At 44.1% G+C, this 26538-nt stretch overlaps 1 protein-coding gene across 5 annotated transcripts in view; it reads left to right on the top strand.

Annotated features, from left to right (window-relative positions):
- LOC146782925 (cysteinyl leukotriene receptor 2-like) overlaps positions 1-7184 on the top strand; it is a 392506-nt gene extending 385322 nt beyond the window's left edge. For all 5 annotated transcript variants that reach the window (XM_085637978.1, XM_085637979.1, XM_085637976.1 and 2 more), the window contains one exon: positions 5252-7184. In XM_085637978.1, coding sequence (XP_085494104.1) covers positions 5273-6325 — 1053 coding nt within the window. In that variant the 5' untranslated portion in view covers positions 5252-5272 and the 3' untranslated portion in view covers positions 6326-7184. The remainder of the gene's footprint in view (positions 1-5251) is intronic.
- The last annotated feature ends 19354 nt before the right edge of the window (positions 7185-26538 follow it).

Below are 26538 nucleotides of genomic sequence, written 5' to 3'. Positions count from 1 at the left end.
AGCTCCTAGAGGGCTTTTCTGTATTTATTCAGTATCTTGAGGCAGAGGCTGTGTGGTCCTCTTGCTGTGTTGAGGACCAGGACACTGAGAAATCAATCAAGATGATTGTCAGATGTCAAACAAGGAAGCCCATGAGTTGTCCTACAGTCTAGTAGGATAGCTCTACCAATCAAGAGCAGATACTCCAGACCTTGAGAAGGACCCGCAGCAGGAAAGAATCCACCAATATTAAGGGCCAGACCAGCAGAGAATGTACCTGCATTGCTAGGCAGCGTGCACTGATGGCTGTTCCCTTTTAAATGAAATCTTTTTAGGAATTAATATATTAGGCCATGTTTAGAATAAGTATTAAAGGTATATTTATTGACGCCAAAGCCTCTGGCATGTCCTGTGGTTTGTTTTCTTTTTATTTGCTACCTGTCATTTCTCCAAAAGAAGCATAAATGCTTGATGTCACTGGACTGAAATACAATCTGAGAATTGCCAATGATCCGTCTGATTCAGCTTAAGTGCACCAACCACTATATTCAGTTTTAGCACTTACTACACGTTGGATCTGCCTGTTCCTTTTATTAACAACGGGAGCTCTTTGTGACACATTAAGGGCATACTGTCTTTGGGGGATCAATAAGGTTCTGTACCTGAAAATTACCCCCCCCCCCACAGCTGTACAGAGTTCCCTCATCACATATGACTGAGGGGTTCATTTGTTTCCCTCCTAGGGGAGGCTTCATAACAGTGCCCATTGGGACTAACTTAGTCACGTAAAAAGTGACAATAAAGCCAACAGAGCAGCCGGTGCCTCCCGCTAGAGACTTACAAGCCTTGTAAGGAAAGTGCCTCTCGCTAGAGACTTACAAGCCTTGTAAGGAAAGTGCCTCCCGCTAGAGACTTACAAGACTTGTAAGGAAAGTGCCTCATGCTAGAGACGTACAAGACTTGGAAGGAAAGTGCCTCCCGCTAGAGACTTACAAGACTTGCAAGGAAAGTGCCTTCTGCTAGAGACTTACAAGACTTGTAAGGAAAGTGCCTCCCGCTAGAGACTTGCAAGAATTGTAATGAAAGTGCCTCCCGCTACTAGCCTTGTTTGGAAAGTGCCTCCGGCTAGAGACTTACAAGACTTGTAATGAAAGTGCCTCCTGGTAGAGACGTACAAGACTTGTAAGGAAGGTGCCTCCCACTAGAGACTTACAAGACTTGCAATGAAAGTGCCTCCCACTACAAGCCTTGTAAGGAAAGTGCCTCCGGCTAGAGACTTAAAAGACTTGCAAGGAAAGTGCTTCCCGCTAGAGACTTAAAAGACTTGTAAGGAAAGTGCCTCCTGGTAGAGACTTACAAGACTTGTAAGGAAAGTGCCTCCCACTAGAGACTTACAAGACTTGTAATGAAAGTGCCTCCTGCTACAAGCCTTGTAAGGAAAGAGCCTCCGGCTAGAGACTTAAAAGACTTGTAAGGAAAGTGCTTCCCGCTAGAGACTTAAAAGACTTGTACGGAAAGTGCGTCCCGCTAGAGACTTACAAGACTTGTAAGGAAAGTGCCTCCCACTAGAGACTCACAAGACTTGTAAGGAAAGTGCCTCATGCTAGAGACTTACAAGACCTGTAAGGAAAGTGCCTCCTGCTAGAGACTTACAAGACTTGTAAGGAAAGTGCCTCATGCTAGAGATTTACAAGACTTGTAAGGAAAGTGCCTCACGCTAGAGACCTACAAGACTTGTAAGGAAAGTGGCTCCGGCTAGAGACTTACAAGACTTGTAAGGAAAGTGCCTCCCACTAGAGACTTACAAGACTTGCAAGGAAAGTGCTTTCCGCTAGAGACTTACAAGACTTGCAAGGAAAGTGCCTTCTGCTAGAGACTTACAAGACTTGTAAGGAAAGTGTCTCCGGCTAGAAACTTTCAAGACTTGTAAAGTAACTCTTCTTTAGCTCTGGAAACCAGAAGCTTTCAGAGACTCTTCCTGTAAGAGACATCCTAAAGCATTGCTAACCAGGCCTCTGAGAAAGGACAAACAGCAGACATATTTCTCTAGGACCAAGAAGATAAAAACCTGCAACTCAGAAATCTGGAGTGAATCTATCCTGAGGGCTGAGGCAAGATGGAGGTCAACCAAGCCTCTAATGATGGTCACAACTGAGAAGAGTGCAGAAAGGAGGAAATCAAGAGGACTTTGGAATCAAGAAAGACCTTCTCGTCAGAAACGATGAGTCCATGTTGCAAAGCGATATAGGATGAAACCATGAGTTATAGTTTCGCAGACATGATACTCTACCGCAAACGCGACAGAGCACCTGTATGTCAAGCAGATGGGCCACCCACCCTATTCAGGGTCAGGAGGACGTCTGCTTTCTGTTGAAGCAGCCCCCATTGGATCCAACAACGGAACGCTTCCTCCAATAGCCAAACAGAGTAGGGGCTCTAGGAGGAAGGACATTACGCCCCCTGCCCTAATCAGGGTGAAAGGCCTGGTGTCCATTTTTCTGCCCCGCACCGCCCGGTAGGCGACGACCGACAAAAAAAAAACACAACTGAATCCCCCTCCCATGCAATGAAAAAACTACCTGGGTGTGAGGGTAATTAGTTTCTTGTTTTAAAATAACACATTCCAACTTTGGGAGTTTGTTTTTGAAAAACAAAGCTTTGTAAAAGTTTGGTGGCCGCCCACAGGAAGCTCCACGGCAGCAGTTCCTGTCCAGGCACAGAGGGGGGCGGGGCCAGCGGTGATCCCTAAATGTGGGCGAGGGTTGTCAGTCTGAAAGCTTTAAGTAGACTTTAAGCGGGGGGAGGGGTTTAACGCATACATAATGTCAGTTATGTAATTTAGTGATGTCAAATTAATTGGTGCCACATCCCCAGAAATACTCTTCACTTTAATACATATGGAACTGTTTCTTTTAATCAAAGACGAGGTGCAGTTTATATTCCCGACATTTAAAAAAAAAACAATCCATTCTTTCATAAAATTCATCCATAGAATAAAACTGAAATTAAGGAATTCAAATTGTGTTTTCAAGTCTCAGTGCTCCTCTGCTCTCATCGGGAATATTTCGAACTCATTAGGTGAATATTAAAAAACATAAATTCTTTGTGGTAGATTGAAGAAAGTGTGCTGCAGGACACGAGTGAGGATTCCAGCCAGGCGATCTTGCTATGGGTATAATAGTGCTCTGAAGCGGACTCCTTTCTGCATGAGCGCTATACAAAAACAAGTAAAAGAATTATCAGCAAACTCAGAAATGGGATGAGAACCTTTAAACATGAATGTTCCCTTTGTAGAGCACATCTATCTTTCAGCGTCTAAGAGATAACTGAGATGATAAAGGACTCAAAGTGAGGGAGTTTTCATATAACAAAGGGCGCTAGCGGGGCTGGTTCTGTCTCCAATGAGTGCATTAAATGGCCCCAGTGTATGGTCTCTGTGGGATTTTACTTTGGTACTGGCCCTCGGCAGAGATGACGTCCAATATAAGGGTCATAAGTGTCCTTTGTGGCTCTTCAGCAGCGCTGACCTTTGTTAGTGCCCCTAGTTAACACCTTTATTTGATCTTTCTGAAAGCCCACAGCCTGGGAATAGTCCATTCAGCTGGAGAGGAAAGGGGCCTTTCTTTGTTTCTTCTTCAGCTGCCCCACCCATCCTCCTTGGCTCATAGGACATGGACCATCTCTTCATCCTCCACGTTCATCCCTCAGGAAGCCAGGTAAGGGTTAACAAAGTGAAAGGGGATCCGCCACTTTGTTAGGCCTGGCCTGCCCCTTGAGCCTCCCAACTGGAATAATGGCTGGGGCTTGAGGTCTACTGGCCGTACAGCTTGGAGCCTGTTACTATCCTGCCCACTGCACCAGCAGAGCTGATCTGCCCCTGGGGTCCTAGTCCTGGCCATGGTAAGGATTCCTGCATGACAATGGCTGTGAGTGCAGCAGAGACTGAGACCAGGGCAGGAGAGCGGGAGGGCAGTGAAGGGTAATGCATAAGACCATGGAATCTTCATGTTTAGATGGTGGAACCCAAACATCTTGCTGGCCAGGAGGGAGCAGGGTAAATGCGACAGATGCAGTAGGTCCAATCTCTCTTTGACGTCCAATCTCTCTTTGATGTGCGAGCGATGAAGCTACCAAACACTGGACGTTAGTGGGAAATGAGAGTTGAGTCAAAAGCCCTTTTAATTAAAGAGCAAACAGTGGAAGCCCTTTCGACTCCAGTAACTCGTCAGGTTTCCAATGAACTCTCTTATCAGCCCCAGGATGGAGACCCTGCAGATCCAAGAGTCAATATTGTCTCAGAGGTTAGTTTCCTCAATGGTAGGCCCAAGCCTTCTCCGTCGCTTTAAAAAAAATTGCTATTTCCTATCTACCTCGCCCAAACATTTATTTAGCCTACTTTAGAACCTCGTCGCCATAACATACATTTCATACTGTGGGATACAGTAATGTATGACTCTAGTTAATTATTTTTCCACAGAAGACGACTCACACTTCTTTAATTGATTGCAGAAGGAATGCTTGACATTGATTTGCATACAACATGGATAGCCATGTAATATGGTCTATTAATGATTCCACAGGGGTTTTGGTGTCAGGAAACATACAATTATATAAACTGGTACCCGGGACCAGTTTCAACTGTAATCGGGTCCAGTTTCAAGTGTAAGTGGCAGTTTGAAGAGTCTGCAACAATTTTTGTGTGAAAGTTTGACATTGATCAATATGTGTTATGATATAAATGTGTTGTTTTGGGTTCTCAAACTACAATATATGTTGCGTCTTGACAGCGTGTCCGGTGTCCATGCAGTATGCATGGGAGTAGGTTTGCACTGTCTACAGGACCTGGTTGAAGTAGCAGAGGTGATTTCAACCATAAAGGAAGGGAGCAGATGGGTCTTTCCACAGGAGTGACACCTGGTGGCAGGTCACAGTATGGAATGGTCTGTGTTACTGGATTACAAAACGGATGTTGTACAGCAGTGACCCCTGGGGGGCAGTTGGTGTATGGCAGTGAAAGAGCAGCAACTTTACTCATACGCCCAGTTCGCTATTGAAGTTATCTTTGAAGGCGAGAGATGTTGAAGGCTCCTGGTTATGTACACACACCTATGAGACTAATGCTTAGGGAATGAAAGACATTTGAGAAACTTTGCACCACCTGTAAATCCAGTTGTAAACATACTTTCAAAATATATGAGAAAGCTTAGAAACTGGTGAAAGTGAATATACATCCTGTTGGTTGGTCTGACCTCTGCTCCTCTTGTCCCTCCAGGTCTCAGTCTGATGCCCGGTGATGGGTCTGATGGTGTCAAGCATGGCCAACAACTCATCCTTCCATTACTGTGACAGTGAGGACTTCAAGATCCCCATCTACACGACCTGCTACGTGGTCACCTTCATCATTGGCTTCACTTCCAACATAGTGGCGCTCTACGTCTTTCTACGCCTCCTCCCCAGCAAGGCCCCCAGCTCCATCTTCATGACCAATCTGGCCATCTCAGATCTGCTCTTCACCTTGACCCTGCCGTTGCGCATTGACTATTATCAGAGGAAGGAGGGCTGGATCTTTGGGGACCCCATGTGTGGCATCAGCATATATGCTTTTTACGTCAACATGTATACTAGCATTCTCTTCCTCACCGCGGTTAGCATCTCCCGCTATGTGGCTGTGGTTTACCCTATGAAGACTAGGCGGATTTTCAACTGCAGGCGGTGTGTGGTTATTTCTATCGCTATCTGGGCTCTTGTCTCATTGTTGACGTCCCCATTCCTAGTTTCCAGGTCGTACTATGTGAATGAAACCATTAAATGTTTCGAGCCCCGGAACCCAACATACCTGGGGCGTGTGCTAATCATGAACTACTCTGGCTTGGTGATTGGGTTCCTCCTGCCATTTATAGCCATCACAGTGTGCTACATCCGCATCATTCACAAACTTCGAGGGGTCACAAAGGAACTGGGGGAGAGTGGGCCCCGCCGGCGACGTTCGGTGGCCTTGGTGAGCGTGGTCCTCACCGTCTTCCTCTTCTGCTTCTTCCCGTACCATGTGGTTAGGACAGTTCACCTCCACTTTGCATCCACCTACCAGAGCGACTGTACGGAGACCACCCGCCTGCAGAAAATTGTGGTCCTGAGCCTCTGTATGGCAGCCTCCAACAGCTGCTTCAACCCTCTTCTGTACTATTTTGCTGGCACCAGTTTCCGGCGCGCCCTCAAAAAGTCCTTCCGCAACAGCAAGTCTGTCTCGTTCAAGAAGTCGGTCCAACATAGCATGTTGGAGGCAACACCAAATGTGGAGAACTCTCTGTTTGTGTGTGAGGACAAGACGGCTGAAGTCCAGAAATGAGACCTGCATCTCTCTCATGGAACAGATGCCAAAGGTGTGAGAAGGGGAACAGAATCCACATAACTTTGAAGGTTCAAGAGTCCACAAGAGTGAGGATGGATGGTTCAGGGCAGAAGGTTACTCTATTGCAGATACATCATGACTCCTAGGCGTAGCTCTACTTTAATGTATAGGAGGCCGTTGAGAAATCAAATGCCTTGAGTGAAACCTGGGCAGATGAGGGCTTGATGAAATATGACAAACTGTCTGGATCCAGTAACTGTGACTACACTTGTGTTTGTTGTGTGTTCCCGGTTCATCAAAACATTTGTAAAAATATGTACATTTAACAGACTGACGGGAAAGTACGTGTGTGGGACTTGAACCAAACCCAAAGAAACAGGCTTGAGGAGGCTGAAAAGTGGACCTGCAACTTCCCGTGTTACTTGCAAATCGTGTGGCCATGTGGGTATGGAGCAACCAATGTTTTTAAACTGAGAGCTATTTAAAGAAAAGGCAGCATTTATTTTTGTAAAGACAGCACTTTTTCTGCAAGACAGTATGCAGTTTCTGTTAAACTTACAAGTACTCCACTTTGGTTAATCATTCAGTGACGTCGGAACTTTCAATGTATAGATTGCATACACATCTGGATGAAGGACAGCGACGTCTGCCTATAGGGGAGGATGGACATCATGGGAATATTTTTGTATGAAAAATAAATAAAGCTATTTATAACAAAGATTTTCTCCTGGAGGTGAAGGCCGGAGAAGGGCATACATGTATTTTAATATATATGTTCTTGTAAATACCCCTTAATGTCTTATGTTTTGAATACCGTTTGATAGAAATAAGAAATAAAAAACAATGTTGATTCCCACTCTTTAATTGCCCTACCTAATTCAAAAGGGTAAAACTCGGGGTGTCACCTTTGACTCAGGCCTTCGTTTGGATAATGAATTCAAGAAATCATCAAATATGGCAAGTTTTATCCATCATTGCTCAAGGTAAGAGGGTCAGTTGGAATCCAGACTGAGGGCAGAGCTTGCAAGAGTGTTACCCTGATGGACACCGCAGAGAAGCCTTACCAAAGCTCCTCAAAACAGGTTCCAGCAAGGGTGGAGTCCAGCAGCCAGACTCACTCTCAGCCTTACCAGACAGACCCACCGCAGACTGACCCTCAAAGCCCTGATTGGTCCCCAGTGGAATCGACAGTCAAATAAAAAATCCGGCGGGGAATTGGGGAGAATATTACAATCTCACAAGTGAATCATCTAATGGGGACAAATTGTCTTATTTGGAGGGTGCCCTTGTGGGGTTTCGGGTATTGCTCTGTGTCGATGGTTTCATTATTAGGTTAACCAAAAACCAATAAATGTATTAAATATAAAAAAATCCAGTGTATCTCGGAAAAGTGGCGCTGAAGCACAGAATCCCTTCCATTGACCTCAGATCAGCAGGGTCTGTAAGATGACATAGGGCAGCGGTCCTAGTGCATCTACACCGAATACAAAAGACTCGAAAATATATTTTATCATTGCATAAAGGGCGTGCTGTTTGCCATGGCAATGTTCTCATTCCTTGGGTGGATCAGCAATTACTACTTGATCTTCCAACTAAAATTGAAACATGAGAACCACAGTGGCATTAGGAGTCCTGCCCAGTGTCACTCGTCAGGGGTTAAACTAACGCAAATACAGTACAGTTCCTGAAATAAAATATTTTGAGATGAAAATCAGAGCTTCGCCAGTTACTCAAAGTTCTGCGCCCATACTAATTGTTTTCCAGCGTTGCACGGGGTGTGGAGGTGGCTTATGTGTGTGTGTCAGTTCATTTTTAGGTCTCGCCTAGCGAACGTAGCGCATGCGCTGTTTCGCCTTGGCGAGGCTATTGTTGTCGGTTTGGTGTGCGAAGGGAGACAAAAGATGTGCACGCCCGGACAGCCGATGTGCACGCTCACGGAGTCTGCATCAGCTTGGGCCCGGACAGCACATGGGCACGTGCACGGCGTGTCTTTCAGCTTGCGTCTGGACAGCCAATGTGCACGCTGGCACGATCACGGCGTCTCTTTCAGCTTGTCATTCCTTGTTCATGTTGGAGGGACCCACTGTTTCTGATTTAGACAGCTCATACAGCCTTATTTATCGCTGTGTAATCCTTCCAGTTGGCAATGAACATGTTGAACTGCTGAATGAAATATATTTAAAATAATTGCAAAATGTTATGTTTTTGTCAGTTGTACGAAAGCATGTGCAAACATTATTCTGACTAAAGGGTGAAATGCTTCAGTTTTGTCTAGTTGTGAACTGTAACCTGAAACATGTTGAGTGCAAATGTCGTTTGCACTCCAGGGTTTGGACTTGCTAGAATGCGTTCTGTACAGTTTTTTCAAGCACTCAGCTTAAAACAAACATTGACAGAGCCAAAGGTTTTGCTGCTCTCACTTAAAACGACCTGGGCAAGCACCGCTACCCAGTGAACATATGCAATGTAGACGGCATCAATGTAGTATTCTCAACAGACACAAAACGGGTGCAGCATAGTCAGCAAAACACACACGTGCCAAAAAATTGCAGCCTGACAGCAGCAGTGTTAACTTTCCTAACACGCCTGTCAGATGTGGTTTGGAAAGCAGCAGTGCAGCTTTCGTCACAGAAAAAGAGCAGCTATGACGTGCATCAAAACTGCTATCTTCCCACATCACACACAAGAAAAAAAATTCCCTCACTTGCAGGAGGTTCAGCAGTTATGCAAGGTTTCCTCATGCTCAGAGAAGGTATGCAGAGAGTGCCTCCGGCAAAGAACGACTGGATAGAGGGTATTTGTTCTTAGCAAAAAGCTCACCCTGCATTAGCCTGTCTGAAACACAATAGAACCAAAATTATTTGAGGTAAAAATATTTGCTTGAGACTACCATGTGTGTCGTGCAGACTCCCACCCCCTTCACGAATAGCTCTTTTCCCACGTCTGATGTCTATTGAATTATCTCTCTGTGGATTTTCTTTTATCTGCCATACTTTTCCACAGACAGTGTTCTGCCAAATCGCTACACGAAGGGGCGCTCATTGTGCAGTTTATTTCATATTGTTTCACTATCAACTTCGATGTTTGCGTCAGTAAGACATCACGCGCATGAGGGACTTTATTGTAAATGTGATCTAGGATGCCAATGTTGTGCTTCCACAGCTTCCTAGTCACGATGAACCTGTCAAGGCATGTACAGCACCCATACACAACAAAGTGCAAATTAAAGATTACGAGCTGTTAGGAAACTTAAAAAAAGAAATCGGCCTGTAGAGGTAGCTGAAGCGGACATTTTGTTGTTTTATAAATGCGACTTAGATTTTAAGAATATGAAAATAGGGCAACGATATGTTTACGTGATGACGTCGGCATTATAAACAGTGTTTGAGGTAGCGTCGTGCAGGGTGAGCATGCTGCTCATGCTGGTGCATGAATCAGAACGGCGGAGATATGTTTATCTGTCAGGACAGGTATCGCAACAGCTACAAAACAGGTGTTGAGTGCCAAATGTCACATCCACATAAATGCTTCATGTTTTACTTCTCAGTTAAAAAACAAGCATTTGCAATGCAATAGGTCTCGCAGTTACACGAGTTTAAGCTATTGGCATTTTAAATGACAATGCCTTTTATGTATGTTTTTAAAACAAAAACAAAAATAAAAGGCATTGTTATTTGCAATGTCAATAGCTCAAACTCGCGTAAATGCGAGACCTATTGCATTGCAAATGCTTGTTTCTTTAGTTGTAGGTCTGAAATTGAGTCCAAGTCTCTGGAGTGGCCAGTATTGTCATAGTTATACTTGACCTTGGCTCTGGGTGGCTAGATCTGCTCCCTACATGTGAGCCACTCCCACCTGGCTATCTTTTCCAGTGGGAAGTTTTAAGACACTCAGCGGCAGCTTCTTCACAATGGCGGAGGAGCGTCGCCCCACTGCTTGGCTCAGAGCCAGCAAATGAAAAATCAAACGATGTGCTTGCATCGTTTTGTATTTCATTGCTGGCTCTTAGCCAGCGCTGTAGGGAGGGGCAGGGCTGAGGCATGAGAGGGGAGGAGGAGTGCTACGTGCACTCCCTAAGTGCTCATGTGTGTTTGGCCGGCCGTCTCAGGCTGACCAAAACACACATGCGCACTTAGGTTTCTCCAGCCTGGCTGGATTGAGCAGAACCCCCCACAGACTCCCTGACCTGAGCGGAGCGTCTTTCTTACCCGCTCCGGCCAATCCCTGCACTGCTCGGCAGCATGGGATTGGATGGGAGTCTGTTCCAGGGGCTGCTGGGACCCAGTAGGAGGTGAAGTGGTGCGACGCGATGCTGGAGGCAGCAAGTGGCTAAAAGTACGTTTTTTTAATCTATTATTTCTAACACCCCTTGCGCTCCCCCTACTGCATTCCCTCCACCTGCCCCACCACCCTTTGTTTGTGGCGGCTGCCACAGAAGACACTTAGTACAGGCCTCAGGGCATCCATGTTGGAACTGGGAAAACCACGCAGCACACAGCCCCAGTTTTAAAATACTTACTTCAGGGCAACTATGTTGGAAGTGGGCGAACCACGCAGCAGATAGATCCAGTTTTAATGGTCTTACTTCAGGGCGACCATGATGAACTGGGAGAACCAGGCAGCACACAGCCCTGACACAAGGGATGTATAAGCAGGCTTTGAAAGACCTCAGAGGCTGGCACAAAGATCCGTCGGGCCACCCTTGGCCCTGATTGAGGGTCTGCAGCCTCCAGTCCTATTCGAGGAGCTGCTGTCCACCTCCGTCCCTCCAGCTCGGCTCACAGCCCACCTTCTGCAGTGGCCACAGTTGCCAGCCCTGCCTCTGTTAGAGATAGAGTAGTAGGCGCGAGCTGGCCAGCAGGGTTGGGGCAAGTACCGCCTCCTTGGCAGAATTCAAGTCGTTGATCCCAAAATAAAAAAAGGTAAATTATGAATTTGAAAACCTTTACAAACACTTCTTCTTTAGATGTTAGGGAACAGTTGAGTGAGGCCTATGCACGAATTGACTCCTCATGTCCTAGACACGGCAGTGCTATTGTGTTAGAGTTTTCATCAGAATGAAAGGCCTCGCTGTAGTGATGCACATCTGGGACATCTGCCTGCTGCCCGTGCAGACTGGCATTGCCAAAGGTGCTGTGTTCACTGTGAAGTCTGCACTTTAGAAATAACTCACTTTGTGATTAAACTCCAAGGATGTTTTGTCGTTTTCAAAGTCTGGATGCAGGCCTCAGACTTGCAGATCTGAAGTTTGAAGCCCCCACCACTCGCATAGTGGACCCGGAAGCCTTGCGTTTAAAGGGAAAAGAAAACTACGAGTTCCAGAATTCAACGCGCTGCTGGCAAGGCCACGCTAGCAAGAAGGACTGTGCTTCAGTAATAAGTCTGGCAGACGCGGGTTCAAAGCTGGCTCCAGGGAGAGCAGGGTTGTCACATAGCTCTCTTCATGCTTTTACTGCAAGAGGTCCTGCTCCATCTGTGTGTGACTGTTTCACATCGATCTGGGGTGACGCTGGGCACTTGAGCCACGTTTGGGGAGCTGGTATTATGTTTGACAGATCTGATGACACAATACGCATTTATGAAAAGGTATTCCAGTACTTTGATCCCTTGATGCGAAAAGTTGTCTTGAACTTCGAGGACACAAGTTAGAATCTTGGCAGGGCCTACTCTGCCTTTCATCCGAGAACAAGCAGAACATTGCTTTTGATTGTGCACTCCCAGGTGACGTCACTGGTACAAGGAGGACCTGACTTCAGGAATCATTTAGCAATGTGCTGTGTTCTGTGAACTTAGTCTTGAGTCACTTCGTTTGCACAAAAGAACCAGATCACAGTAATTTAGCTGCTGAAAAAATGATGTTTGCAGGATCTACATTTCACATAAGCAAGCTGAGTAAAATAAATAGCACATTTAAAATTAACATATTTAAAATTAACACATTTAAAATGAACATATGTGTGGGTGGTGAGGATGAAAGGGACATGATAAGCCTTTTGCAGAGCTGTTAGATGCTCAGTGACCCGCGAGACCAATGTCTTCGCCCAGTCCAAGCATTGTCCCCAGGGTCACCTTACATCCTGGAAGTTTATAGGTGTTTGTGGACCATTACATTGCACAGAGGGGGTCTTTCTGATATTTACCTCATTACGAGGACACAACCCCCATGTCCTGCTTACAATGACGTGTCACTCCATGTGTAGCACATGTGAGATTGAAGTGTCACGGATAGCGCACACCGAAACGTGCACGCGTCACACGTAGTGAAACCCTGAGCTTGGCAGCGGTGCATGGGAGCTCAGGCCAGGCGTGCTCTCCGTCTGAGGCAGGGAGCAGAGTCCGTGCAGGTTTGATTCTGGACCTACCGATGCCCTTTAAAGGGCCACCCACAACTGAGTAAACAAAGAGCCTGTCATCCCACAGACCTCCTGCCCCAGAGCATCAGTCTGGGGGAGCACCAAGCCTCAGAGCTGGGACCTCAAAAGCAATCCTTTTTTAGGTCTCGCCTGATCCAGCGCTTGCGCTGATCTGGCCGAGACATTTTGTATACAGGCTTTTTCAAAGTGCTGCCTGGCCTAAAGCTACAGTGCACGTGAACGTGCACGCGCGCAGCGCCATGTGCCTTTCCTCCGTAGCACGCGATCACTTTCACTTGCCAAAGCTTGTTTCATCTTGGACATCTATTAGAATCTCCGTTTTCAGTATTTTCATTTCAACTTGTTGACTGTATTATTTGCTTCATCTATTTTGAATTCTTTGTACGGACTGTGTGCCTTGTTTAAACCGATATCATCTATCTATCGGCTTCATTAGTGCTTTACTTGGGTCCCTGTTCATTTAATTTTTGGCTGCCATTACGTGCTCCCAGATTCCCTTTCCGGATACCTTCGAAGTAGCCTGTCCCTCCGGTTCTATTTAAACTTCCGGTTTTCCCGCGTATGTTTTGCCTCGGTTACCAGCAGGACGTGCTCCCAGATTCCCTTTCCGGATACCTTCGAAGTAGCCTGTCCCTCCGGTTCTATTTAAACCTCCGGTTTTCCCGAGTATGTTTTGCCTCGGTTACCAGCAGGCGTTGTTGGACGGCTTTATCGAGGGGTCATCTCACGGACTTTCAAGTGTTTGGTTATCTGGTAAGAATTCTGAGCTAGAGCACCATTACGTGTTCTTAATCTAGCACTTGTCCATTTTCAATCTTTTTTATAGCTCCCGTTTACTTTTCAGGAGCTTTAAAATGGAACTTTAAGATTACCCTCACCCGGTAGGCTCCAGTTCACGGAACTCGTTAACCTACATAATTAACATGCTGCGCTTCCTTAAAGCAGATTTTTAATCCCAATCCGACCCTGTCCATGCCCCTTTTACTCTCGCTCTCTCCTACCCCTCTTTTTCTCTTCTAAACCTCCCATCCCACCGAACTCCCACCTCTCTCTCCTCACCGGACTCCCCCCTGGCTCCGGTCCCAGCTCTGACAGGAAAATGAAACTGAAAGAGAAGGCATGTCTCTCCTCCCTCCTGGGCTCTGCCCGCCTTGGGTTTCCCCTTCAGTCATCGAACGCTGCGAAGCCCAGGAGGCAGGAGCTGGTGAGCACCGAGGCGCTGTAGATGCCCCGGGACAGGAGCTGGTGAGCAGCGAGGTGCTGTACATACCCCAGGGCGGGAGCTGGTGAGCAGTAAGGGGCTGTAGATACCCCTGGGCAGGAGCGAGTAAGAATTGAGGGGCTCTCTGCCCCAATTATTGTGCCCCCTACTGTTGTCACCTTTGCCTCACTGTCTACCCACAGTCTTCTGTCCTTTGTGCTCTACCTCTCCACCCATGTTCACTTCTACCTCTCACTTTTCTGTGCTCTCTGCCCTATCCTGACTTCTGACTGTACTCTCGTGCTCTCTCCCCTATCCTGACTTCTGACAGTACTCTCGTGCTCTCTGCCCTTCTGCTACCTGCTCTTTAATCTTTGTGCGCCCTCTGCTCCTTGCCTACTGTCACATTCACCCTCAAGCCATCTGTCTCCTTCGATCTCTGCTGCCCCTTCTCTCTCTGTCCTCTGCTCAATGCCCGCTCCTCCCTGTTCTCCTTGTTTATTCTGCACTCGGAGTCTCTTGCATCTTCTCTCTCTGCTCACTGTCCCTGGCCTGTCTGCCCTCCCCCTGTCCTACGTGCCTGTTCTACCCTTGGGGTTTCTTCCACCTCTCCTCTCTGCCTCCACCCTTTATACCCTCGGGGTTCACTGTCCCTTCATGTGCTCTCTGCCTCTGCTCACTGTCCCTGTCCTGTCTGCCCTCCTCCTGTCCTCCGTGCCTGTTCTACCCTTGGGGTCTCTTCTACCTCTCCTCTCTGCCCCGTGGCTCTCTGCCTCTACCCTTTATACCCTTGGGGTTCATCGTCCACTGTCCCTTCATGTGCTCCCTGCCTCCCGCACTTCCTGTCATATTCACCTTCACGCTGCCCTAGGTTTCTTCCTTTCCTCCCAGATCTATGCCCCGACCCCTCTCTGGCACCAGTGGCACTTTGGGGCCCCGGCGCATATTTTCCTCATCCTCAGAGTTTGACTCTCAGCAAGAGAGAGACCAAGCATTTGCAATGCAATAGATCTCGCATTTATGCGAGGTTGAGCTATTGACATTGCAAATGACAATGCCTTTTATTTATGTTTTAAAAATGAAAACAAAAATAAAAGGCATTGTCATTTGCAAGGTCAATCGCTCAAACTCGCGTAAATGCGAGACCTATTGCATTGCAAATGCTTGTTGGAACTTGCTTCCTGGTCATCTAAGGTCCGGCCCTTCTCTATTGTCCTTCAGGTGACCTCTAAAAGCGAGATTGAAACTAGGAACATCGTGTTGCTGTAGGCAACCTCACCCCCTTCCTCCTGAACCCCTGCTCTGACATGGAGTCAATACAGTTTCTGGTTGTTCTTCTGGAAATCGCTCAAATCCCCTTTTGGGACGGTAGTGCTTTGAAAATGTTAAACGAACAATACACATTTATGTTGCACTGAAACAGGCCATTGGGTCTCAACTAAAGGAACAGCCATGACTAGAACTCTATTTCCCGGCCGCAGCTGGTAAGGTAAGGCCCATGGAACCTCAAAACTCAAGCACGCAGCAGCCAATGAAAGCCAATCAGAAACTCTGTCTTAGATATGTTCCGGCACTGCGACTACCCCTGGTTGGTGAACAGCACACAGCAGCCAATGAAAACCAATCAGAAACTCTGTCTCAGATATGCTCCGGCACTGTGACTACCCCTGGTTGGTGAACAGCACACAGCAGCCGATGAAAACCAATCAGAAACTCTGTCTCAGATATGTTCCGGCACTGCGACTATCCCTGGTTGGTGAACAACAAACAGCAGCCGATGAAAGCCAATCAGAAACTCTGTCTCAGATATGTTCCGGCACTGCGACTACCCCTGGTTGGTGAACAGCACACAGCAGCCGATGAAAGCCAATCAGAAACTCTGTCTCAGATATGTTCCGGCACTGCAACTACCCCTGGTTGGTGAACAGCACACAGCAGCCGATGAAAGCCAATCAGGAACTCTGTCTCAAATATGTTCCGGCACTGTGACTACCCCTGGTTGGTGAACAGCACACAGCAGCCGATGAAAGCCAATCAGAAACTCTGTCTCAGATATGTTCCGGCACTGCGACTACCCCTGGTTGGTGAACAGCACACAGCAGCCGATGAAAGCCAATCAGAAACTCTGTCTCAAATATGTTTCGGCACTGTGACTACCCCTGGTTGGTGAACAGCACACAGCAGCCGATGAAAGCCAATCAGAAACTCTGTCTCAGATATGTTCCGGCACTGCGACTACCCCTGGTTGGTGAACAGCACACAGCAGCCGATGAAAGCCAATCAGAAATTCTGTCTCAGATATGTTCCGGCACTGCGACTACCCCTGGTTGGTGAACAGCACACAGCAGCCGATGAAAGCCAATCAGAAACTCTGTCTCAGATATGTTCCGGCACTGCAACTACCCCTGGTTGGTGAACAGCACACAGCAGCCGATGAAAGCCAATCAGGAACTCTGTCTCAAATATGTTCCGGCACTGTGACTACCCCTGGTTGGTGAACAGCACACAGCAGCCGATGAAAGCCAATCAGAAACTCTGTCTCAGATATGTTCCGGCACTGCGACTACCCCTGGTTGGTGAACAGCACACAGCAGCCGATGAAAGCCAATCAGAAACTCTGTCTCAAATATGTTTCGGCACTGTGACTACCCCTGGTTGGTGAACAGCACACAGCAGCCGATGAAAGCCAATCAGAAACTCTGTCTCAGATATGTTCCGGCACTGTGACTACCCCTGGTTGGTGAACAGCACACAGCAGCCGATACAAGGCAAATCAGAAACTCATAGCACCTCCCAAACTGGCTAATATTTTAAACCACCTGCATTCCCCTCCTCCCCACTTTGCACACTACTCTTGGCATATGTAGAGGAGACTTCTAGAAGAGACCAGCCGCTAGTCTGCCACCACGAGGGAGCTAATGATTGCACAGAGACCAGCCTCAGAGAGGCATGCTATGCCACTTTATTCAGCTAGACAGATGGAGCGCATCCCAAAGACCCTGAACCGCTGACCTCCTCTCTCTAACTCTTAGAACATCAAACCCCCTACAACCTTCCAACCTGGCATCTACTCCTAACATAATATCTACCCTAAGACTTACACCCCTACAGCATCACAACCAACCACAATGAATGAAGATCTGACACCTGAAAGGCGACAAGCGTCATCGTGGATTCTCACATTATACCACCTTAACATTTGGACAGCCAAACTGCTCTACCCAAGCGGTTAAACACAAAGCTTCTAACGGCTGACCACAGGTTCATCACCTCAATCCCGGTCGTGGTATGTTGTATATGTTATGGTATGTTAACCTCCATTTATAACGTGCAGGGCTCCTCGGAAGTGTCCCGGCGCGGAAGCCAAATGGTTGAGACGGAAGACGGCTGACCTGGTTACGAGATTACTTAAATAGCAGGGTTTTTAACTGTTATTTGAACAACCTGAGGGCATCGATATTTCGTAGTTCGAAGGGCAGAGCTTTCCAAGCCATGGCCGCTCTAACAGAAAGGGAACTGCCGCCCAATCTAGTCAGGCGGTACCTAGGTACAACAGCGAGGCATTGGCCTGTAGAGCGTAGATGTTTACCACCACTGGAATCCAGAGAAGAAAAATTGCTTTAAATCGAAGGTGCACCAGAAACGAAGTCAAAATCGCAAGTTCAGTCCATGTATTATTCTTTTTTTGATAATAGATTAAAATCAGCCAACGCGTTTCGTTCTTATCACAATAAGAACCTCATCAGGGCTGAAGCAATCACATAAAAACACAGTATAAATACCACACATGACAACATGTCAAAACATGTAAAAAAGACATGACATATTTCCATATATACATATACACCGGATAATTTTTTGTATCCTAATTTTTAACTCTGTTTAAGACATAGATATGATGCATGAAACGCTAAATAAATATTGCACCAAACATAATTGAGTCGCTAGACAGCCCATACTACACACACGAAACGCGTCAGGGACATGAATCTATCAGGTTGGAAATGCTATCTCCTGTGAATTAAAGGTTCGGATGAGTTGTTTCTTGTGGAGTGCATCTCTAAAAGCTTGGGGATTTTTGGATGGATGGAGATATATATTACCTACTGGCGGTCGCCAGTAGGTAGTTATAGTTAGGACCTATTTTCCATAGGAAATCCGCAACATTCTATTCCCAATAAGTCTGGCGCCGGTTGACGAATCTTCGCGAAATTTTTCATACTTTTGGCCAGCTCCGGTCCGCTCCTATCCTGAAAGTTTTGCGGTGATTCGTCAAGCGGGGGCTGAGAAAAAAGGGGGGTCCCAAAACGCGTTTTCCCCATGCAATTTCCCATAGGACCTGTTGACGTAGCTACAGCCCGAACTGCTGAACGGAATTACACCAAATTTGACAGAAAGGTAGACCTTGGTTCAGAGACGTGCCTTTTGCTTAAATGGTGTAAATCCGTTCAGTAGTTCCTGAGAATATCAAAAGTAAAATCACATATATATCTGGGCGGAGCCTAACCACACATCTCATCGTGAAATCTGATTGGCTGTCAGCACTTCATCCAAGAAGTGTTGGCAGCCATCTTGGGACCAATATACATGATAGCACCTCATTAAAAAGCATTGCAGTTAATAGAAGGTTTTAAGACTTTAGATACATTATAAATCATTTGTTGATGGTACCATACTCATTTTAGGAATTGTGGTATGTTCTAAGGTGATTTTACCATGTGAAAAAGCCTTCTGCTGGGATATCATGAATCATGTTTGAGAAAAAACTATTTTCACATGCTTTTGCCACAGAGGTTTGGAAGGTGATCTATAAGCTAAACTGAGAGCATATTATCTGTAAATTCACATTATCTTTCTTAGTCATGTGAGAATGAAGTCTGACATTCTCAGTAAAACATGTACATCCAACAAGGCCAGAGACTGTCAGTTGATTCCTTTGTGTTCTACTGCAGCTTCCCAGAGTGTTCCAAAGAACAACTAGAGTGCTAACACTCCTACTTATGATAAACATATGGCACACCTGAAGCCATCTTGATTGGAATAAAGTGGTAACTCTTAACACATTTAATTTAAAAAGGAACAAAATTAGGGGGTTCGTTTTGCCATAAAATGTATGATTAGTGCTGCAGAAAGAAAAATTAGGGCACATTTTGAGTGACTTCTCAAATCCTCTTCTATTTCATTAAAGAATTCTGACATGCAGACTGAAACATGCACTTTCAATACCAGCAGGAGACTTCCCTGGTGAGCAGGAGCTTTACTACAGTGATCTAATCAGCAACTAGAATGCTAACATTCTGAATTTATGGCAAATGTGTGACACATCTGAATGCCTTCTTCATTGAATCAAAGTAAAAAACTGACAGTATGCCTACTGAGGAGACTGTAGTAAATGAGGAAATTAGGTGACTTCACAACAAGTCTCCCAAGATGGCCACCAAAGACAAAAGAGCCCAAATGTATCACAAATATCACCGAGATGTAGCCCGAGTATAGCCCAATGACAGAAATCCCAGAGTGTTTTAAAGAACAACTAGAGCACTAACAGTCTAATTTATGACAAAAGTATGGCACACCTGAAGCTATCTTGATTGGAATAAAGTGGCAACACTTAAATCATTTAATTTGCAAAGGAACAAAATGAGGGGGTTCATTTTGCCATAGAAATTATGATTAGGGCTGCAGAAAGAAAAATTAGGGCACATTTTCACTTCTCAAATCCTCTTCTATTTCATTAAAAAGTTCTGACATGCAGACTGAAACATGCACTTTGAATACTAGCAACAGACTTCCCTGGTGAGCAGTAGCTTTACTACAGTGATCTAATGAGGAACTAGAGTGCTATCATTCAGAATTTATGGCAAATGTGTCACATCTGAATGCATTCTTGATGGAACCAAAATAAACAAGCATTGAAAATGCAATAGGTCTCACCCTCGTTTAAGTTAAAGCAATTCTGTTTGTAATTAGGTGGCTTTTTAGCTTTGCTTTTAGTAGTGTTTTTCAAAATGTCATGTACATAACATGCATATATATATATGTATGCATGCATTTATATTTGTATTTATATAGATATGCAGATTATATATATGTTTATATATGTATGCATATATATACACATACATTACCTACTGGCGGTCGCCAGTAGGTAGTTATAGTTAGGACCCCGTTTCCATTGGAAATCCGCAACATTCTATTTTGAATAACTTTGGCGCCGGTCGACGAATCCTCGCGAATTTCTCAAAATAGGTGGGGCGCTACGCTCCGCTCCTACCCTGAAAGTCTCGGGGGGATCCGTGAAGCGGGGGCTGAGATAAAAGGGGGGTCCCAAAACGCGTTTTTCCCATGCATTTTTCCATAGGACCTTTAGAACGAGCTACAGCCCGAATGGCTGAACAGAATTACTCAAAATTTGGCAGAGAGGTAGTCCCTAGGTCAAGGAAGTGCCTTTTGTAGGTTTGGTGTAAATCTGTTCAGTAGATTCTGAGAAAATAGCCTTTAAATCAATATATATATCTGAGCCAGCTTACGGTACGCTTACCGTACGCTTACGGTAAGCGTACGGTGGCGTGCGCGAGCGCGATTCTGATTGGCTCTTAGATCTTAGTAAACATTCGAATCGGCCGAAACCAGGAAGCGGCGGCCGCCATTTTGTGTATTTCACTCTGAAAAAAAAGAGTGAAAACAAGGAAAGGGGGCAATGAGGAGAGTTACAGACCCCCTAACAATTGTAAGGGGGTCAAAGAAGGACAGAAAAGTACAAAAAAAATATTTATTGATTTAAAAAAAAATCACGGGGTACGCGTACGGTAAGCTGACCGTAAGCGTACGGTAAAAAAAAAATAATAAATAAAAGAAAATCAGATTTAAGAGTTTAGAAATTAGGGAGCTCTAAAAAGAGCTGTTGTGTTTATGGAGTCATTTTTTTAGTGGTACCTACAAGTAAGTACCGATGCAGAGTCTAAGGTTCAAGAGGAAGACTCTGTTCCCTTCATCATTGAAGTGCACACCATCTCCTCTATAAATGTCTTGCATGTCATAACGCAAGTTGTTGTGGTAAATGGCACCCATACCATAGTCACGGAGGAAAGCAGAAACAGATTTGTTGACGTGCTTTCTTGCTTTGTCAATCTGCGGACAGAAATGATTGGACCAGTTCCATTTTTGCCTTTGGCATATGTTGGAAAACACAAAGGCAGTTTTAGGGAAAAGTGTAAACAGTTGTGCAAAGGTGTCCTTCATAAGCATTTCCAGACCTACCCCAGTCAAAGTGCCTAGGTCATTGCCACCACAGTGCACTATTATGAGGTCAGGGTGTTGGATTTGCATGAAGGATTTCACCAATGGCATCAACTGGTGCCACTTTAACCCTCTCTGACCAATCCATTTAATGTCTACATTTGGCAAAGCAAGGTCTCTCACCATATCTGTTTTCTCTGCAAACTTTTCACTCCAGAAGACATAGCTGTGCCCTACAATCCACACTGTGAACATCTTCAAAGGAGAACTGGATGCACTCAGGCGGTGTCTTTCAGTAGAATGGCAATATGAAAAGAAAGACAGTTTGGAAATGGAGGCATACATATTTTTTTAAAACAAAAAGAACTGATTGGCTGTTTCATACCATTCCAGAATAAAAACTAGGCTGTATGTGAAAATTAATAGAAGCATGTTTTGTATTGGTTCAAGAAAATGTGTAACCAAAGAACAGTACTATGGATTTGCTGTTAGGTTTGAAAAGTCAAGCACTCTTGCTCTGTGGAATTGAAACATTGTGTGTCGAACTTCTGACCTAACTGCACACAGCAGTGTTCCATGAGCTGTTGCTATGGTAGCAGGCAGAAGTCAAGTTGGGGGAAGGGTACTAGGCAGAAGTCAAGTTGGGGGAAGGGTACTGTTGGAAAAGGGTTGGTTTTCAACCAATAGAAATGTGTGATTACATGTGAAAAAAAAGGGGGAAGCACTGAGATTTGAAACTTACATGTATATGTGTGGAAAAATAGAGGGAAAGTTTGCCATTATCTGGTTCTGCTGAGAGGAGAGAGGTGAACACAACAGAGATCCTAGCTCTGATAATCTGCTGTTTGAGTGCCACATTTCTTTCACAACTAACTAATTTAAAAGGTGAGTTTACAGTTTGAGAGGGGATGTATATGGTAAATTAAGAAATGAATAATAGAATTGGAATTCCTTTTGTAGAAGTTGTGTTTATTATTTTCTGTTTTGGGAGAAATTTAAATGTGAGGAACATGTAAAATAATATGGACTATGTTTTCACAATAAATTAAGGTGTACTGGTATAATAAAAGAATAGTTTAAGGGTTTGAGGTTGGAAAATGTGAAGCGAGTGGGGTTTTCAGGTTTCAGTCTGTAATGCAAAAACATTCAGCATCACTAAGACTGGTTGCCCTTGCTGGAGTGTAGCAGTCTGGACATGGGCTTTTTAAAAAATCTGAAAAGTGGTTTCATAATGTGTCAGTCTGTAAAAGTGATTTTCACTTGCCAAAAAAAAAGAGCAGTAAGTGTGCTATCAAATTGGCAAAGAAATTTCGTTTTGGGACTAATGTGAAAACATGACTCTGTGCAAAGAGGAATTATAGGCAGAGATTTATTGCGTTTTTATTTGGTGATTTCACAGTTGCATTAGATGGAAAGGGGGAGCGATTTTTTGGGGGAAGAAGCAGACTCTTAGCACACACCCATGTGCTTGCCATGTATAATCATGCACAGTATTTACAAGCGAGTGGGGTTTTCAGGTTTCAGTCTGTAATGCAAATACATTCAGCATCACTAAGGCTGGTTGCCCTTGCTGGAGTGTAGGCAGCCACCCAGGTTACACATGGTGGTAGTCTGAAAAAGAAGTTTGGACATGTGCATTTAAGAAAATAAAAAAAGTGGTTTCATAATGTGTCAGTCTGTAAAAGTGATTTTCACTTGCCAAAAAAAAAAGAGCAGTAAGTGTGCTTTCAAATTGGCAAAGAAATTTCGTTTTGGGACCAATGTGAAAACATGACTCTGTGTGCAAAGAGGAATTATAGGCAGAGATTTATTGCGTTTTTTTCTGGTGATTTCACAGTTGCATAAGATGGAAAGGGGGAGCGATTTTTTGGGGGAAGAAGCAGACTCTTAGCACACACCCATGTGCTTGCCATGTATAATCATGCACAGTATTTACAAGCGAGTGGGGTTTTCAGGTTTCAGTCTGTAATGCAAATACATTCAGCATCACTAAGGCTGGTTGCCCTTGCTGGAGTGTAGGCAGCCACCCAGGTTACACATGGTGGTGGTCTGAAAAAGAAGTTTGGACATGTGCATTTAAGAAAATCAAAAAAGTGGTTTCATAATGTGTCAGTCTGTAAAAGTGATTTTCACTTGCCAAAAAAAAAAGAGCAGTAAGTGTGCTTTTAAATTGGCAAAGAAATTTCGTTTTGTGACTAATGTGAAAACATGACTCTGTGTGCAATATGTGTACTGTATTATAAAATGTTTTAAAAATATTAATACTTTTTTTTCAGATTCATATAGAAAATTTTCGAAAACTAGAACCATTTTTAAAGCTATTTTTAAAAAAAACAAATGAATAAATATTTTTTTGAGTGAGTATGGTAAGTCAATAATATTAATTGTAGTCTCTCAAGGACCTTGTAATGTGATAATTGATTTTTAGTGTTTTTTTTAAAAAATAAAAAAAAAGTACGCGCACCGTACGCGTACGGTAAAAAAAAAAAAAAAAAAATGTTTTTAAAAACATATGTAAAAAAAAAGATGAAAGATAAGGTTGGCTCTTAAAAGAACCGTTGTGTTCATGCAGGGACAGAGGAAAGAAAGCATGGGAAAATTATTCAAAGCGACAAATGTGCTGATCTATTTTGTTGTCAACTAGGGAAACACTGGTCTCCCTATGGCAAATTAGATCTTGACAAAAGGTGCATCGAATATCAACCCTGCGAAATCGAGGGTTTATTTCCAGAGGGCCAGCAAAAGGAGATTCTCCCCCCACAGATGAAGGGCTCACCTGACCTGCAGAAGAAGGAGTCAGCTCTGCAGATGATGGTCCAGGCTGAGCTGCTGTGGATGTACTTGCTTGTCTTTCTGAAGAGTTACCTCCAAAAAGATGACCATGTGTCCTTCTGTGTACATCCTTGAGGTGTCTCTTCATGGTGTGATTCCCAAAGGAATACTTCTTGTCAGGATTACCTCTAGAAAGAACACGCTGACACAGCCTGCAAGTTACTAAGGGTGCATTCACCTTTTGCTGGCCTTCAGGAAAAGTAAAATAATCCAATACATAAGAGGGCTTTTGTTTCCTCGCTCTCTGCCTCAAGACAGTGCTGCTAGTGCTAGCCTCACTCTCAGAAGAGCTCTGCTGTTCTGCCATCGTATCCCAAAGACAACCCAGCTCCTTCTCCTAAGGGATCACAAGCAGAAATGAGGGGAATGGGTGTGGTGTAGGAGAGTTCTAGAACTGAAAGTAGTTTCAACCAATCAAAAGTTGTGTTTCATGATCACATGACCTACCGTACGCTTACGGTACGCTTACGGTACGCTTACGGCAAAAGCGCGCATGCGCGTAAAAAAGACACGCGCTTGCGCGCATGCGCATAACAGTCACTCCCCGACACTTCCGCGTAACGTGCGCGTGTAGCGTACGCGCGTACGCGTCCCACGCGGAGTACGCGCGGCTACGCGAATTGCGTAACTATACGTAAGCAGCGTAGAAAAATTACGGACGTTACGTGAACCGTACGCTTACCGTGAGCTTACGGTACGCGTACTAAAAAAATAATAAAAAAAATAGAAAAAAAGTTCTGCAAATAAATTTTACATGTTTATTTTAAAAAATAAATAAAAAAAACATATTAAAGAATTTTAAAAATTTAAACATAGTCATAATAAAAGGTAAGACAATTAAAATAAAAATATGTTTAAAAAAATAGAAGAAAAAAAAAAATTAGCATTTAAAAAACCTTGCAAATTCACTGAAAAAATCATGGGTTTCACACACGTTATAGTTAGGACTTAGCATTTAAAAAACCTTAGAAATTCAGTGAAAAAACCATAGGTTTCACACACGTTATAGTTAGGAATTAGCATTTAAAAAACCTTAGAAATTCAGTGAAAAAAACCATAGGTTTCACACATGTTATAGTTAGCTGGACATTTTACTCGTAAAAAACCATTGAAATTGCCACGTTATAGTTAGTTCAGCTAACTATAACTCGCGCGCCCGCAATGCACTGCTGATGACGTCACATATTACATCACTCATGACATGGTCAGTGACATCACTCATGACATCACTGATGACATCTCAAATGACATCACTGATGACATCATCCTTGTGATAGAGTGGTAGACCTCCTCTCACCCTAATATAACCTTTGATACACACATACAAAAAAAGAGACTAAAATTTACAAAAGAATGGACATACCAATAACAGTTACAACAACCTCTTCAGTAATTCTAAGATCCACATACACATCCATTCATTCACCAACAGTTCAATACAGTCACTCATACATGTACTCACTTATCATATGTACTCATACACCTATACATCCTGTTACACAATGCCACTTATCCATAGAGCTACTCACACACATAGTCACCCATGCTAATAAAGAATAAAACATACATTTACTTGCATATACAGTTATTCACACACCACCACACTTACTTCTACGGAAACTTACACATACTTAGTCTTTTAAACAATCACTTATAGAAACACATACTTATTCATACAGGAACTCTTCCAATGTCTCACTCTCACATATACTCACTTATTTACACCAATAGTCACATATACTAGTTTAAAACATAAGTAGTTACTCATAAAGACACTATTGAGACAGTCTTTCACTCACTAACACACCCATACACACACTCATCCACCCATACAGTCCTGTACACATGCTGTCTTCAACATATACAAAGAGTGAGCCACTCATTCATGCACCTATGCACTACGTAATACCCGCCACCGAACCATGAAGACACTCAGACTGATACTCAAAAAACCAACTAATAACCCATATAGACACCCATGTAGCTACTCACCAACCCATGCAGCCACATATACACAAAGTAAGAGACTGATACAGATATTTCCATATTTAAACATTACTCACTAAGCCATGTATTCACTATGATACACTTAATCAGTCAGCTACACAATCAATTTTTCAAAAACAAATCATCCATTTAGACACTTATATACCCATTTATTCTTCCATCGACCTTGAGATATACATAAATAAAACATATTTAATTTTCAGGAAAACACACATTCACTGGATGATGTCATCAGTGATGTCATTTGAGATGTCATCAGTGATGTCATGAGTGATGTCACTGACCATGTCATGAGTGATGTAATATGTGACGTCATCAGCAGTGCATTGCGGGCGCGCGAGTTATAGTTAGCTGAACTAACTATAACGTGGCAATTTCAATGGTTTTTTACGAGTAAAATGTCCAGCTAACTATAACATGTGTGAAACCTATGGTTTTTTTCACTGAATTTCTAAGGTTTTTTAAATGCTAATTCCTAACTATAACGTGTGTGAAACCTATGGTTTTTTCACTGAATTTCTAAGGTTTTTTAAATGCTAAGTCCTAACTATAACGTG

The sequence above is a fragment of the Triturus cristatus genome, chromosome 12, assembly GCF_964204655.1.
Source record: "Triturus cristatus chromosome 12, aTriCri1.1, whole genome shotgun sequence".
NCBI classification, from domain to species: Eukaryota; Metazoa; Chordata; class Amphibia; order Caudata; family Salamandridae; genus Triturus; species Triturus cristatus.
This window is presented reverse-complemented; position numbering and strand designations above follow the sequence as displayed.